Source organism: Crinia signifera, chromosome 6, assembly GCF_055691185.1.
Source record: "Crinia signifera chromosome 6, ASM5569118v1, whole genome shotgun sequence".
NCBI lineage: Eukaryota > Metazoa > Chordata > Amphibia > Anura > Myobatrachidae > Crinia > Crinia signifera.
In genome coordinates, this window is record NC_139222.1 from 280,469,231 (window position 1) to 280,483,864 (window position 14,634).

Sequence of the window (14,634 nt, forward strand, 5' to 3'; positions counted from 1 at the left end):
TAACAGGCATTATGTCCCGACTGCTCTCCTGCTCCTATTTCACCCTCTGGGATCTCCCCACTCATCTATTTCCACTACAGGAGGCTGGTTTATAGCTGAAGATAAAACAAAGTGCCAGTGGGCCATAAGGCAGAATGGGTTTGGGCCATTGGGATGGCAATCCCGGGGCATTTTTTCAATACTGGGAATAGAAATTGAAAAATGCTCAATCCCGGGATTGGCATCCCTAAAATAAAATGCATCTGTCCCCCACATTTTCTTACAAGGGGAGTGGGGCAGGTAGAAGTGCTGCGGCGGTCAGCGGGTGTTGCAGGTGATACGGGCGCCGTGGAGGCAGTCAGCAGGGGGTTATGTGCCACCGAGATTGCAGCCACAGGTCAGGACTCGGGGAGCGCAGGCCACGAGGCAGAGGGTTCTGACGGCAGAGGTGCGGCTTGCGTAGCGTGACCTAGAACCGAGTCCCACTGTGCAGGACGCACGCCGGGGTCGGGAACAGCTGGGCAGCGTTGGCTCAAATGCTGCCTGCCATTAGACTGTGCACAAGCAGTCTAATCCAGGGATTGGATACAATCTCAGACATTTTGGGGCCAAATTCTGCCGATCCTGGGATTGGCCACCCTAGTCGACATGCATTAGGTTGACCACTGTAGGTCCGACAGGGTCGGAAGGCCAACACAAGCATTAGGATGAGTCAAAAGATCGGCATGAGTGTTTCATCTTGAATGTCGACAGGGACACCGACGTAAATGTACCGCTGCACTGGCCATGCTTCTCTCACCATACCATAGTGCATGGTAAGATATGAAATACCTCCTGTTGGCACGACAGTTAAAAAATGCCTAATGCTTTTGTCGACCTTAGCAAAGTCAACCTAAGCCTTGTCGACCAAATGCATGTCAACCTAGTGACCGTATCTCAGGCAGAACATAGCAAAGTCTTACATGGGTTCGGTATATTTCATACATGAGAATGTGAACATACCGACATTGATACAATGTGAACACGGTCAGAATGTTGACAGGACAGTAGACACACATGCTGACTTTTCTGCCCCCTCCCCTTGCAAGAGGCAGCCTAGCCAGTGTTTATGGGGTGTGGCTGGTGAGATGTGTCACCCGAGGTGGCCTGGTCGCACGATCACATCATGTTTGCTCCGCACTCTATTATTTATTAACAGTTTCTTATATAGCGCAGCATACTCCATTGCGATTTACAATATGAGACCGTGATAAAACAACCTGGTTATTTACAGACAATCAAAGGAATAAGGGCCCTGCTCGCAAGCTTACAATCTATAGGGAAATAGGCATCAGTTCCACCAGAATGCAAAGGTTCCTGGTGTGCTGTAAGATACGGTGACCCAGCAGTTTGGCCAGGAGGATGGAAAATGTGAAAAAGAGTGTTGCTATGTGTGGCTTGTACAGTGGGGATGTGATTGGATAGGAATGACATAGATCTTGTGAGGAGCGAAGAGGAGGGGTTGGCTATTTTATACAGCCTCTTAAAACAGCGCTCTATTGCAAGGATGGAGCTAGAATTTTAATGACACAAATGAGCAAGAATGGTGCCATTGCATCCGCCTCTGGGCGATGTTCCTTGAGAGTAGCAAGTGTGGCAGTAACCCTGATGATTCTGTCCATGTCTACATTTATTGCGCTGACATTAACGTTCTATACTGTAAATGTAGAGATGATTACTGCATACCCCTCACAGAGCATGCATTGCAGAACCACACTACAGCAGGAACATACATAGAACCAGAGCATGCATGCCTCACACAGAACCAGAGCATGGCAAAAACTCTAAGCACAGTTAGCCACATACAATGATACATACAGAACCATAGCCTCATACAGCATCAGAACATGCAGAGCCTCACACATACAGAATCAGAGCCTCACACATACAGAATCAGAGCCTCTCACAGCAGCAGAACATGCAGAGCCTCACACAGCAGCAGAGCATGCTGATGACAGTCAGTATTGGGGGGCCATGTGCTGGACTCGGTACCTGGGGAGAACCCGGGGACTCTGAGCTCCGCAGCCCGGTCATTCACCTCCCCCAGGTACTCAAGCACCAGCCTCTCCTTCTCCTCCCGACTCGGAGCCTCCAACAGAGCGCCCTCCAGTGGGCTCTGCAGCAGCACCAGGGACTGCAGGTTGCAGGCTGCCATCTTGCTCCACCCTGATCGTCGGGCGGCGGCCTCAGCTTCACATTGCGAGTCGCACATTCGCGCCGGTCACAACATGAGGCCTGACACACGCACTATAGTAGGGCCACAGCTAGGTGCCCCTTATCCTAACGCCATTATCCCCCAATTAGAATATTTCCCTGCGAGAAAACGCCCCGCGTCCATTTCCAACGTGCGGAAAGTGCGACTCCGCTCTCCGCTTGTATTTACATCACAGCCAAAGCTCCGCATTCGCTTGACCAGATTCGCCACATTCACCCGGCAAAAATATTATCCCCAGCGGTTCTGACGAGCCCGGCACCTGTATCCCGTCCGCTGGTGACGCCGGCATTACGGTGTATTCTATTAGCCTTCCCCCGTGTCGGGGAGGTGATGAGAGTGTGTGGAAAGTGCTGCGGCCAATGTGCAGGCTGTACCGGCGGCAGCGGCGCGGGAACTGTCCCACTCCCAGGGACCGGCATTGGTGCCGGCCGGGTGGTCAGTTCGCCCACAAGGGGGCGGGGCCTGGGACAGCAGGATCTGACAGCGCCGGCCAGAGCTTCGTCCGTGCCTATGGGAATGGTAATAATAATAATAATAACACAGTGACTGGTCCTTCTGCTTTTCCCACTTCTCCAGGGATCTGGGCTGCAGAGCACAAGTGGTTTGCTCTGTGGATGCCTATAGCTCTAGACTTGAGCAGCTGGTTCTCCACCTGCACCCCCTGGCAGCCCATCTACATATTTTGCACCCCCAGAATTTGCAGATCCATAGCCTATAATTGCAATGAGATACAGTGTCCAAGCTTCACCGCGACATACAAAGGCAATGATTTATCTATGATTACGTATAGGATATCCCCTGTAATAACTGTAAATATTACATATCCCCCAAATGTATGTATGGGGGCCACAGCAGATTATTATTATTACATCTTATTTATAAGGCGCCACAAGTGGTTGGCGGCACCGTACATAGGGCGCATAGATATTGGAGACGTTAGATGTGGTTAAGGCCCCAGAGATGTATTAGGGCAATGGTCCGATTCCCGACAGCTAGGTCAGGGAATGGGGAATATTAAGCCTGTTTAAAAATCCCGATCCCTCGACCGATCTGGGAATGGGACATTTTCAACATGTATAATTTCCCCAACGCCCAGCAAATCATTGATTACCGATGGCTAGCAGTGCAAGAAGGTTGGGGCACCACTGCGCCAGATATATGGGGGCCCTATAGTCTCCTATAAGTTATGTGGGACATACATAAGCCTTAGCCGTGAGATAAGCTAATCTGATCACTATGACTGCAAATCTGTTGGGGAATCTGGGAAATCAAACAATCGATAGTTGCTACATATTCTTATTAATATAATATAATAAATAATCACACTCTTAATTTATTCTAAATCCCCTCGTCACCTAATATATTACATGCGTAAAGCCCCACACAAGACGACTAGGGTCCCCGCCGATATAATTAATCAGACTGGATAGTGCGTACACACTGAACGGCATTGATTACAGATATCGTTCAGTGATGTCAACCACAGTTGCTGAACATGTCATTGGCTAATTGGCTACATAGCCAAAATCAACCTGCATGATGGGTGAAGATGACTGATTGGTGTTTATTTACTAAGATGAGGGTTCTATTCAATATTGGATGTTGTTTGGGGAAACAATCATATTATATCTATTATCATCTAGAAGGTGCTGAATAAATAAATATAATCTGATTGGTTGCTATGGGCAATATCGAACCCTCAATAGAACACCCATCATGTTTATGAACGAAAATGATGTACCCGCCAATGCACTATAGGGATTATTCTGATTCACTCGCAAAAGCAAAATCCTTCTCAAATGGACAAAACCATGTGCACTGCAGGTGGGGCAGATGTAACTTGTGCAGAGAGAATTAGATTTGGGTGGGGTTTTACTTCAAAGTGAAATTTATATTGCAGTGTAAAAATAAAGCAGCCAGTCTTTACCCTGCACAGAAACAAAATAACTCACCAAAATCTAATTCTCTCTGTGCATATGTTACATCTGCCCCCCTGCAGTGCACATGGTTTTGTCCATTTGAAAAGGATTTTGCCTCTGCGAGTGATCCAGATTCCTAACTAGTGTTTCTGCCCTATATCTTATATTTTAGGTTTTAAAAAAAAATGTCAGACCAGGAAGATGATATTTGGAGTTACAAATCCAGCAGGAAAAGAAGAACAGACAGAAATGGGGATGCATCAGTGTCTCAGGAAGAGGAGAGAAAAGCCGGGACACAGGGCAAGAGAAGGGGTGATGGGAGAACGGCGACACAGAGGACGACTAAGAGTACCAATAAGAGAAAGAAAGCGTTACCGGATCCAGCGCGTGAGCAGAATAAGCCAGCAAAACACGGAGCGGATTCTCCAGGGGAAGTGCTGACCACACCAAAAAGACAACCAAACCCTACAACGCCACAAGCCAAACACAGCGGGTACTGCCCTAGCTGCCAGATGCCCTTCTCCATCCTTTTAGTACAGACGCCTCGGTGGCACGTGAGTGAATGTCTGGACACTGTAGCGGCCGCACAAACAGGTACAGTAGCCTGATTGATCACTGTCCTATCTCTCCCGATGGCTTTCACATAACCTCTTTGACGGTGAAATGGGAGGGGAATGTCAAATATACATATATACTTACTAACATATGCTAGCCCCATCGGTCTCCACTTCCCCAGCTTGGCTCCTCCCCCTCTGGCTGGCCCAGCCCCTCTCTGCTGTCCTTGAACCCCCCTTCCCATAATACATCAGATCATGTACAGGTTTGATTTTTCCCTTGGTTGGGGCTCAGCTGCATATTCCCAGTATCTGGAATAACAGCTTTGATGGCATTGGGTAATCGAACCAACGCTTGAGTTCCTTCCAGATCAGTCGGTGAAGACAGAGAGCTCATATTCCTGGAATACGCTTCTCTAACCTGAATCCATTGTAAAGGGGGATACACAGGTTGATATTAGATGGGAAATTCAGCACAAATCGCTCCGTGTGTATGCCCCTTAGTGATGCTCTGCCCCTCACGGCGCTATCGCCGGCTCAGGTCTTTTGTGCATCCAGTTACAATCTAGTGAGATCGCTTAGCGAGTGAGTTCGAATCGCTCCATGTATACAGAAACAGCAATAGCGATCTACTATTTATTACCAGTTATTTATATAGCACACTCATACTCCGCAGCGCTGTACAGAGAATATTGGAACATTCACATCAGTCCCTGCCCCCAGCAGAGCTTACAATCTATGGGGGTGATTCAGACCTCTTCGCTAGGCTGCGTATACTCAGGTCAGCACTGCCCGCATCCCCTCGCTTGCGGATGAAGGGGAGAGAAATCATTCGATGGTCGCCGATTATCGAATGCTTTTTCTCCCCTTCAGAAATAAAAGTCACTGAAGTCTGACTTTTATTTCAGTCAGAGATGGCCGAAAAGGGGGCGGGCGCTGAGATCATGTGACATCAGCCGCCTGCCCCATGCAGGCCCCGCCCCGTCTGTGTTACCAGGGGTTTGGCGTTTCCATGCTCCAACCCCCTGTCCGCCCCCTCTGGAGTGAACGGCTCAGCGAGTGTGACATTTCTCAAAGCCCTTCACTCCTGGGGTATGAGCCTGTGCAAACCCCAAACAGGGACTGATACGAATTTGGCTCCCAACCAGCGGGTCTGAATCGCCTCGTATTGTCCCTACCACATGTACGCGCACACACAGACATTCTAGGGTTAATTTTGTTAGGAGCCAATTAACCCACCAGTATATTATATATATTGTTGGATTGTGGGAGGAAACAGGAGTACCCGGAGGAAACCCACGTAAGCACAGGGAGAATATACAAACTCCACACAGTTAGGACCACAGTGGGAATCGTGTGTATGGGCGATCTAGACACAGGGACGTTTAAAGGAAATTGCCTACCCCATAGCACAAATCTCCACATGTGTATGCCCCTTTAGGGTAACTGTTGTGACACCAATCACTGAATGCTGTTTCCTCTGCAGAATGCGCTGACGGGGTGAGGTGCTCGTCCACCATCGCTTCACACTACAAGAGGTTCTCCCACTTACTGCTTGCACACAGCAGAGCTGGAGATCTGTCCTCCTTTTCCCCACCACCGCCTCCCCCACCACCATATTGTCCTTCATCTCAACCAAATGACAAAAGACAAAGCCACAGCTCACCAGCATTTATTAAATCAACCCCCAAATCTCGGTCTCCCGCCAGCTCTCAGGACTCTGTAAAATGGACATCACTTGACGCCTGGCTTTCCTCACCTTCCAAAAGTACTGAAAACGCTGCTGCCTTATCCCAGGAGAGTCCCAGCCACAGTTCCCCAAGCCGCGGGACGCGTCCGTCGCTCCAAGGCGCTGATCTTAATGATCCTTCAATCTCCTATTCCCCACTTGTCAGCGACCAGGAACTGTTCAGCGATGGAGATGAGGGTAGCTGCTCAACAAAGGGGCAGATCCCCAGGAAATTATCTGCCGGCTCTGACAATAACGTCAGCAGGAGGTTGCTGGATACGTACAACAGCCACAATCATATTATCAATGAAACTGTAACAACTTCCCCCAAACAGGCAAATAACGTACATGATTCCAGCGCTGTAAGCAGTGACATTGCACAGGTTAATGGCGGCAGCACCTGTGCCAGTGATCAGGCTGTGCCTGCAGATTGCACTGAGCAGCATAATTGGTCTGAATGTAGTACACCTGAGTCAGAGCCCTGGGGATGGGATTTAACACAGATGGATCCTGAGTGCTGGATTGATGAGGAGTCTGGCAACATTAACCCGGATTCCTTCTCCCAGGCTGGGGGTCTCTCTCTGGCTGCTGTGATCAGCGAGGAAGAAGAGAGAATCCACGCGGCTGAGCCAACACAGCATCCACTCGTCGAAAGCAGCGGGCAACCTGCAGCTCAGACTGAGGTAACCTCAACGCAGAGTTCGCAAGCCATGTCGGCCTCCTCAAAGGCAATGAAGCAAATGGACATTGGAGTGTTCTTTGGTCTGAAACCTAAGGCTAAAGTGGAGGTGAGGGTTCCCTTGAAGAGTCAGAGTCCCAATACTATCGACCCCCAGAGCCAGAGGCTGGTCAGAAAAAGGAAGGCTCAGGGCTCTGTGGGAGATGCTGGATGCCTCGCTGATAACCCCATGGAGGCCCTGGCAGCTGCAGCCACTGGGACCCAGAAAAGGTGGGGGAAGAGATTCCGGCAAGACACCACCGCAGAAGAGGGTGGTAGAGGAAAGAAACAGTGTCCCTTCTACAAGAAGATCCCAGGTGAGGCGGTGGTACTGTTACTAGCAGAGCTGGAACGTAGCTCGAGCCTCTTCCTGAATGTAGTAGAGGCAGCCAGCTTATCTCCCTGACATTACTGCCTGTCTGTTTACTGGGAATCAGGTGTGAGGCACAGGGCTTCCCAAATGCCCCCCTATTGGGCTTTAATGATCGCTATGTTGTGGTGTGTGTGTCTATCTATATCAGATTAAACTGCGGGGTCACACTCAGGATCTTTATTTCCTCTCTGTGCTAGCTCTGCTTATGCTATAGACCAGTGGTTCCCAAAGTTTTTGAATCCCGGCACCTTAAAGTATCAGGATATTTTTCACGGCACCCCTAGGCCAAAAGTTGGTTACTAATTTCAGGAAAAATATTACATTTGTTGTGATTTAAATGTTTTCTTTAGGTCCACTTATGTGGTGAGAAACATGATTCACTTCTGTTTACCCACATATTCTTAATTGGAAGCCACAAGAACTGATTTTTGCCTATTTCATTGGCCATAAATAACTTGAATTGGTTCTGAGGCGCCCCTGCAAGTGCTCCAAGGCACCCCAGGGAGCCTAGGCGCACAGTTTGGGAACCACTGCTATAGACACATCCCAGGTCGCTCATTTACACTGATGGGTACATTTACTAAAGCTTCTATAATTTAAGTTGATGTTTCCCATAACAACAAATCAGATTATGTGTCCTTTCTCTATTGCATCCTAGATGGTGATCGATAGGATCTGATTAGTTGCTATGGGTAACGTCACCACCTCCCCCATCGTTGTCACATGAAAAAAAAGTCGACATGAGTCGTGTGTGTGTGTGTGGGGGGGGGGGGGGGGGGTGTTGTTGTGTGTGTGTGTGTGTTTTTTATTTTTTTATTTTAGAAAGACTTGTTTAGAGGGAGACTATAATAGTTTGCCAAGCGCAGCGAGGCACTGTGGCCGAAGCATGGCAAGCACAATTTCCAGGATTGCCAGTGAAGGGGTTAACTAGTAAGGTACCGCAGTTAGTTTGATTACACGTTTGGGCACAAATATAGATCACTTTTTAAAACCTGGCCTGTTAGTGTGGCCCTTAAAGCAGGGTTTGGGGAAACCCTGTTATCCACTGTTGTCATATTCACTCCTTTTTATAATCAATTATCTGCCAGTGGTGTGGCTGTGTGGGGCATATAGGAGACCAGCACATGATGTGTGGGTGTATACTATAGTTATATACTAGCTGGAAGTCTGGGACTATGTTGTCTACGGCCCTTATTCAGATCTGAGCTCAGTACAAATTTGTTTGGAAAATGGGCAAAACCATGCTGCACTGCAGGTGCGGTAGATGTAACCTGTGCAAAGAGAGTTACATTTGGGTGGGGTTTGCTGAAACTGATATCTAAATTGCAGTGTAAAAATAATGCAGCCAGTATTTACCCTGCACAGAAACAAAATACAAAATAACTCACCCAAATCGAACTCTCTTTATACATGTTACATCTGCCCCACCTGCAGTGCACATGGTTTTGTCCATTTTCCGAACAAATTTGTACTGAGCTCAGATCTGAATGATGCCCTATGTGACCTCTGTGTTCCTGCTCTGGAGGTAACCTCTCCCCTCTCTATTCCTCCCATAGGCACCGGCTTCACGGTGGACGCATTCCAGTATGGCGCAATAGAAGGCTGCGCTGCTTACTTCCTCACGCACTTCCACTCAGATCACTACGGGGGTCTCACAAAGAAATTCCGCTTCCCCATTTACTGCAGCAAGGTAGAGGCATCCCGAATGCGGCTTTTTCTCTGAGGTTTCAAATGATTTGTAGTTAAACCACCTCTGCTCTGGTATCGAAATGTGTGGGGGGGTGTGCAACCCGGGTGGTGTGTGTGTGTGTGTGTGTGTGTGTGTGTGTGAGAGATCCACCTCCTGTGTGTCAGATAGAGAGGTGGGCGCTGTCATTGGAGTGCTGTGGTACCCACTTCATGTGTGTATTGGGGCTGTGGCAGGCCTCAGTGGCAGGCCTCAGTGGTTGTCCCAGTGCTCACCGGACTTCTCTCTTGCAGATCACGGGGAACCTGGTGGAGAGCAAGCTGCGAGTGGAGAAGCAGTTCATTAACACGCTGCCCATGTACACTGAGTGCGTAGTGAACAATGTCAGAGTGGTCCTGTTGGATGCGAACCAGTACGTAGCCTTTCCGCGTGTCCCATCACACATAGGAAGCAGACCCCAGAAAGACTCAGTCCTTGTCGGCTGCTCCTGGATAGAGAACTGAAGTAATCGCAGTGGGGAAAGGGGTGGCACATTACAGCAGTGTACATATAGGGCAATTCTTTCAGGCAATTTTGACTACATTGTCAGAATCGTCTAGAAGCTTATGGGGCTTATACGGGACAATTTCAGGGCATTTCCTAAGCTGTCTGTCTACGTCGCTCCGTGTGTAGGGCCATAGCGACAGCTGGCCCTGGCTGATTGCTCTGGACACTTTGCTGTGTGCTGAGCGCAGATTAGTTATTTATGGTTTCTTATATAGCGCAGCATATTTTATTACTCTTTACCATCGGAGACGTTGATACAACAAACTGGGTATTTACAGACGGTCAAAGGTATGAGGGCCCAGCAGTGCTAATTAAGGTGGTTATTCAGACCTGATTGCTTCGCGCTGTTATCAGACAGTCGCCGCCCAATCAGAGTGAAATCCCTGCGTGCAAGCCTGCGAAAATATCGCAGGGCTGAAAATCCATCGCAACTCACCCACCATCTAACGATTCCCCAGTGTGAGGTCTGTGCGTAGCCCAGGACTTACTCAGCGGCTGTGATAGAATCGGGGTGGAGATGACATCACATGACTTCCCCTGGCCACGCCCCTCACCATGTAATGATTCCCCAGTGTGACGTCTGTGTGTAGCCCAGGACTTACTCAGCAGCTGTGATAGAATCATGCAGATCAGGGGCGGAGATGACATCACATGACTTCCCCTCACACCCCTGGCCACGCCCCTCACCATGTAATGATTCCCCTGTGTGTGCAGTCTGTACGTAACCCAGGACCTACTCTAGCTGTGCGATAGAATCTGGCTGATCGAGGCCGGAGCAAAAATCAGACCCTCCCTGATAACACCTGGGCACGCCTGTGTTTTCCCTGACACTGCCAGAAAACAGCCGGGTGACACCCAAACACACTGTCTTCCTGTCAATCAAATTGCACATGGCTTGGGATGTTAAAGAGATGCTGGATGTCCTTGTGCATCGTAGCGGTCTGTACGAAGACTCATTCGTGGGACAATCGCCGGGCCTGTGAAATCGCAGCCCAGCGATCGGGTCTGAATACCCCCCCACCCCAAGTCACCTGTACTCAAGAATGGCTATACTTAAAACCTCAACTTGTGTAAGTTGTGTATGCGCAATTGTAAAGGCTGCTGCTTTTCATATTGAAGATGTACAAATGACTCCAATTACCCTTCAACATAAATGGGTGAATCTGCGGAATAGAGTTCTGTGATCTGACAACATAACCTGGCTGCACTTTCAGAAATGCTGTGTCTTGTACTTATACCTTGTTGTCCACAACTGGTTCCTTTATCTTAAGACCCCTCTCCTCCTATTCCCATATCTAAAGCTGTCCTGGGGCTGTGCTGCTGCTCTTCATTCTCCCCAATGGGACCAAGGTGCTTCACACCGGAGACTTCCGCGCAGAGCCCTCCATGGAGCGGTATCCGGCTCTGATTGGTCAGAAGATCCACACCCTGTACCTGGACACCACGTAAGTTCTCCAATACTACGGAGATTATTGTATGCTGTACTCTGGCCTGGGGAACCTCTTCTCCTGCAGAGATTGCAGATAGTTATGTAGGGATTCTACCCCAAAGCACACAGCAGGATATCCCTGCTCCAGTCCTCATGGGGCGCCCAACAGTGCAGGTATCTCAGGTCTCCCCAGTATCAGAAGTGACCGAATCGGCTCCAAGTGTGAATTGTGTGTGTCTCGAATGTCATATAGGACACCGTCTAAGTCAGTGGCTCTCAACCTTGGTCCTTAAGGACCCCCAACAGTGCATGTTTTCCAGGTCACCAGGCAGGTGCACTTATTCACAGGTGGAGCTAATTATATCACTTGTGATTCTGTGAGGAGACCTGCAAATCATGCACTGTGTGGGGTCCTGAGGACCGAGTTTGTGCTTAGCTCCATCTCCTGTACCCCCAGCTTTTCTCTAAAGCTCCGTCCCCTTTATCCCCAGCCGTTCTCTGTAGCTCCATCATTTGTATGCCCAGCATCGTCTATAGCTCCATATCCTGTATCCCCAGCCTTTCACAAACGGTGGTTCTCAAATTCGGTCCTCAGGACCCCACACAGTTCACATTTCCCAGGTCACCCAGGAGCACAGGTGCACTCATTGACACACTTTAAATATCCACAGATGGAGCTAATTATTTCACTCTTAATTCTGTGAGGAGACCTGGAAAACATGCACCGTGTGGTGGGGTCCTGAGGACAGAGGTTGATAATCACTGGAAATGAAATACCGCGTGTCAGCACAAGTCGGCGCTAAAAAAAAACTTGAAAAACTCATGTTGACCTGCGTAGGGTCGACTCATGTTGTCGTTTGTGTCTCCTCTTCTGTGCCCCCTCCTGTAGATATTGCAGCCCAGAGTACACCTTTCCCCCGCAGCAGGAGGCCGTGCAGTTCGCTGCGAACACCGCCTTCGAGATGATGACTCTGCATCCGCGCACCCTGGTTGTCTGTGGGACTTACTCTATTGGGAAGGAGAGAGTCTTCCTGGGTAATGTAGCGCTATGGACGCCTGCTGTTCCTTTCCTCGGTGTATTACTTGTACTGTATCTAATGACCTTTCCTCCTCTGCAGCGATCGCAGATGTTCTAGGCTGTAAAGTCTGTATGTCCCAGGACAAATATAAGACCATGCAGTGCCTGGAGTCGGCTGAGATCTCCTCATTGGTGACTACAGACTGGCACAGTACGGCCCTGCACGTCCTGCCCATGATGCAGGTTAACTTTAAGGTACCGTCATAAAACTGTAGTATCTAAATGTAATCCGCTAGTTATTATCTGGTGCAAGGTTCATTCGGACCTGTGCCGTGGGGACATTCTCCCAGCACGTACAACTTCTGCGTTTCCTAGATGCCAAGTAAAACTTGAGGTTTTAATCTCATGGATTCATAAATGATGCATTTGGCATTCATTGCTGTCATCAAGTTTGCAGCCGTTCCCTCAGGTCCGAATAACCCCCTTGGTACAGAATCCTGAAAGTGCTTATTTGTGAGCTATCTTATTAGCACTGTTCGTACGCGCCCAAGAGGGCAGATACTGTTTCTTTGTGGCAGAGATTTTAATGATTTCTCTCCCCCCATTTATTGTCCTGCCCATCCGCAGGGTCTTAACGCCCACCTCAACAAGTTCTCTGGAAAATTCGACCGCGTCTTGGCCTTTAAACCTACAGGATGGACGTATTCTGAGGGCTGCAGTTCAGTGGCCGATATCCAGCCGACCGTCCGGGGCAAAGTCACCATTTATGGTAGGTGCAAAGTCCTAATAAAGTGCTAATTAATTAGTTTTAATGTAAGAATTAATTTACGTTGTTGACTAAACCTGTTGTTCACTAATTATCCCCTTGAGGGAGCTAGAGAGGCATTGTGGGTGATGTTTCCTGCCACTGTATCCATCCTATTTCAGGTGTACCTTACAGCGAACACAGCAGTTTCCTGGAGATGAAACGTTTTGTCCAGTTCGTAAATCCCCAGAAAATCATCCCGACGGTCAACATGGGCAACGCAAATTCTCGTTCCGCCATGGAGAAATACTTTGCCGAATGGCTTTCCCAAGTCAGAAGAAAATAAGCTTTTGTATTACTGTTCTGCCAAATACTCTAACGAACTATTCTGCACTTTCCTATCAGATCAGCTGCTAAATATTCGGGAGACCTATATAATATATTATGCTTTTTTATATTTATTCTGCAAGCCTGTGGGGGCAGCGGTGATTGTGGTTCGCCTTAATGACGGAATCCGAGCCCAGGGTGAGTTGCGATGCTGTTGGTGGCATGTTGACACAGTTACCGCGACAACGCACTCCCTTCTAACGGATCTGACCACTTAATGTATTGTCCTTTTTAATTGTAATGAAATCATGTTTGCTAAACATAAGTGATAACTAATTGTGCAATGGAATGTTCTATTCCAAGACCAGGTTTTTAAACGAAAAATAAATATTTTATATACGTTTCTTTTTTTTTCCCCTTGTTTGCTATTGCTCGCACACTCACATGTACTCGTTATCTCCCTCCTGTGGTTTCACCTTCCGTTGGTGTCAGCGGAGAGGTTCTAGGTGTTTGGTTTCCCAAATACTGCTCCGGAGATTTGACTGCTACAATAACGGACTGTCCGCTTTTGTACGAACAGGAATTTATCTGGTTTCTAGGGGTTCCTGTGAGCCTGGCATTGCACTGATCGACACCCCCAGCATAAAAAAACTGGGGGGTGAGGAGCAATATCTACCTTGCTGTGCCAATTGTGTCCTAGCTGCCACCCAGACTGTGTGGTCGTACCTGCCAAATTGGAAGGGGCGTGTGAACTTTGTAGCTCCGGGCGTCTTTCATGCAACTTTTTATTTTCCATTAGATAGCATTAATTGCAAAACAGAATATGATTCACAAGCAGCTCCTGATGATTAAAATAATATGCTGAATGCCTATATTCTGTGTGTATGACTGCAGCGGTGTCTGCTTTAGAAATGCAAAGTTGGCTATTTACTGGGAAACGGTGTAATGCAGCATTTTGTGTGCACCCAGCCGCAGTCAGACATATCTAGGCCTGCTGCATAGCATTGTACTTCACTGGCGCTGCTTATTTTGTCAGATTTAGTTTTACAAATTGGATCTTTTTTAACGGAAGAAGGCGACCAGCGCTACTGCATAGGGTAACTAGAAGGGCTGTATAATGTGAAAGGAGGATAGATGCATACAGTTGTGCTCATAGGTTTACATACCCTAGCAGAATGTGTGATTTTCTGGCCATTTGCTAGAGTATATGAATGATAACTCACAAACTTCTTTCACTCATGGTTAGAAGCCATTTATTGTCAAACAACTGTGTTTACTCTTATTAAATCATAATGACAACAGAAACTACCCAAATGACCCTGATCAAAAGTTTGCATACCCCAGTTCTTAACACCG

At 48.2% G+C, this 14,634-nt stretch overlaps 2 protein-coding genes across 3 annotated transcripts in view; one reads left to right on the forward strand and one right to left on the reverse strand.

Moving 5' to 3' along the window:
* Positions 1–2,416, reverse strand: part of NHLRC2 (NHL repeat containing 2) — a 54,675-nt gene extending 52,259 nt beyond the window's left edge. Inside the window, exon 1 of one of the 2 annotated variants that reach the window (XM_083149764.1) lies at positions 2,011–2,416. In XM_083149764.1, the coding sequence (XP_083005890.1) occupies positions 2,011–2,230 (220 nt within the window). In that variant the 5' untranslated portion in view covers positions 2,231–2,416. The remainder of the gene's footprint in view (positions 1–2,010) is intronic. The other variant, XM_083149763.1, reaches the window with a different exon arrangement.
* Positions 2,417–2,574: 158 nt separating this feature from the next.
* On the forward strand, positions 2,575–13,682 carry DCLRE1A (DNA cross-link repair 1A). Its single transcript, XM_083149762.1, has 10 exons — positions 2,575–2,752; positions 4,325–4,746; positions 6,193–7,470; positions 9,083–9,216; positions 9,507–9,625; positions 11,061–11,204; positions 12,078–12,223; positions 12,307–12,461; positions 12,834–12,975; positions 13,134–13,682. The coding sequence occupies exons 2-10, from the start codon at positions 4,338–4,340 to the stop codon at positions 13,295–13,297; spliced, it is 2,691 nt and encodes an 896-aa protein (XP_083005888.1). The 5' UTR covers positions 2,575–2,752; positions 4,325–4,337; the 3' UTR covers positions 13,298–13,682.
* The last annotated feature ends 952 nt before the right edge of the window (positions 13,683–14,634 follow it).

Coding starts and splice junctions, on each gene's coding strand:
- DCLRE1A (XM_083149762.1), top strand. CDS start 4,338: ATGTCAGACCAGGAAGATGATATTTGGAGTTACAAATCCAGCAGGAAA. Junction 11,205..12,077: donor ACCCTGTACCTGGACACCAC/GTAAGTTCTCCA, acceptor CCCCTCCTGTAG/ATATTGCAGCCCAGAGTACA. Junction 12,224..12,306: donor GAAGGAGAGAGTCTTCCTGG/GTAATGTAGCGC, acceptor CCTCCTCTGCAG/CGATCGCAGATGTTCTAGGC.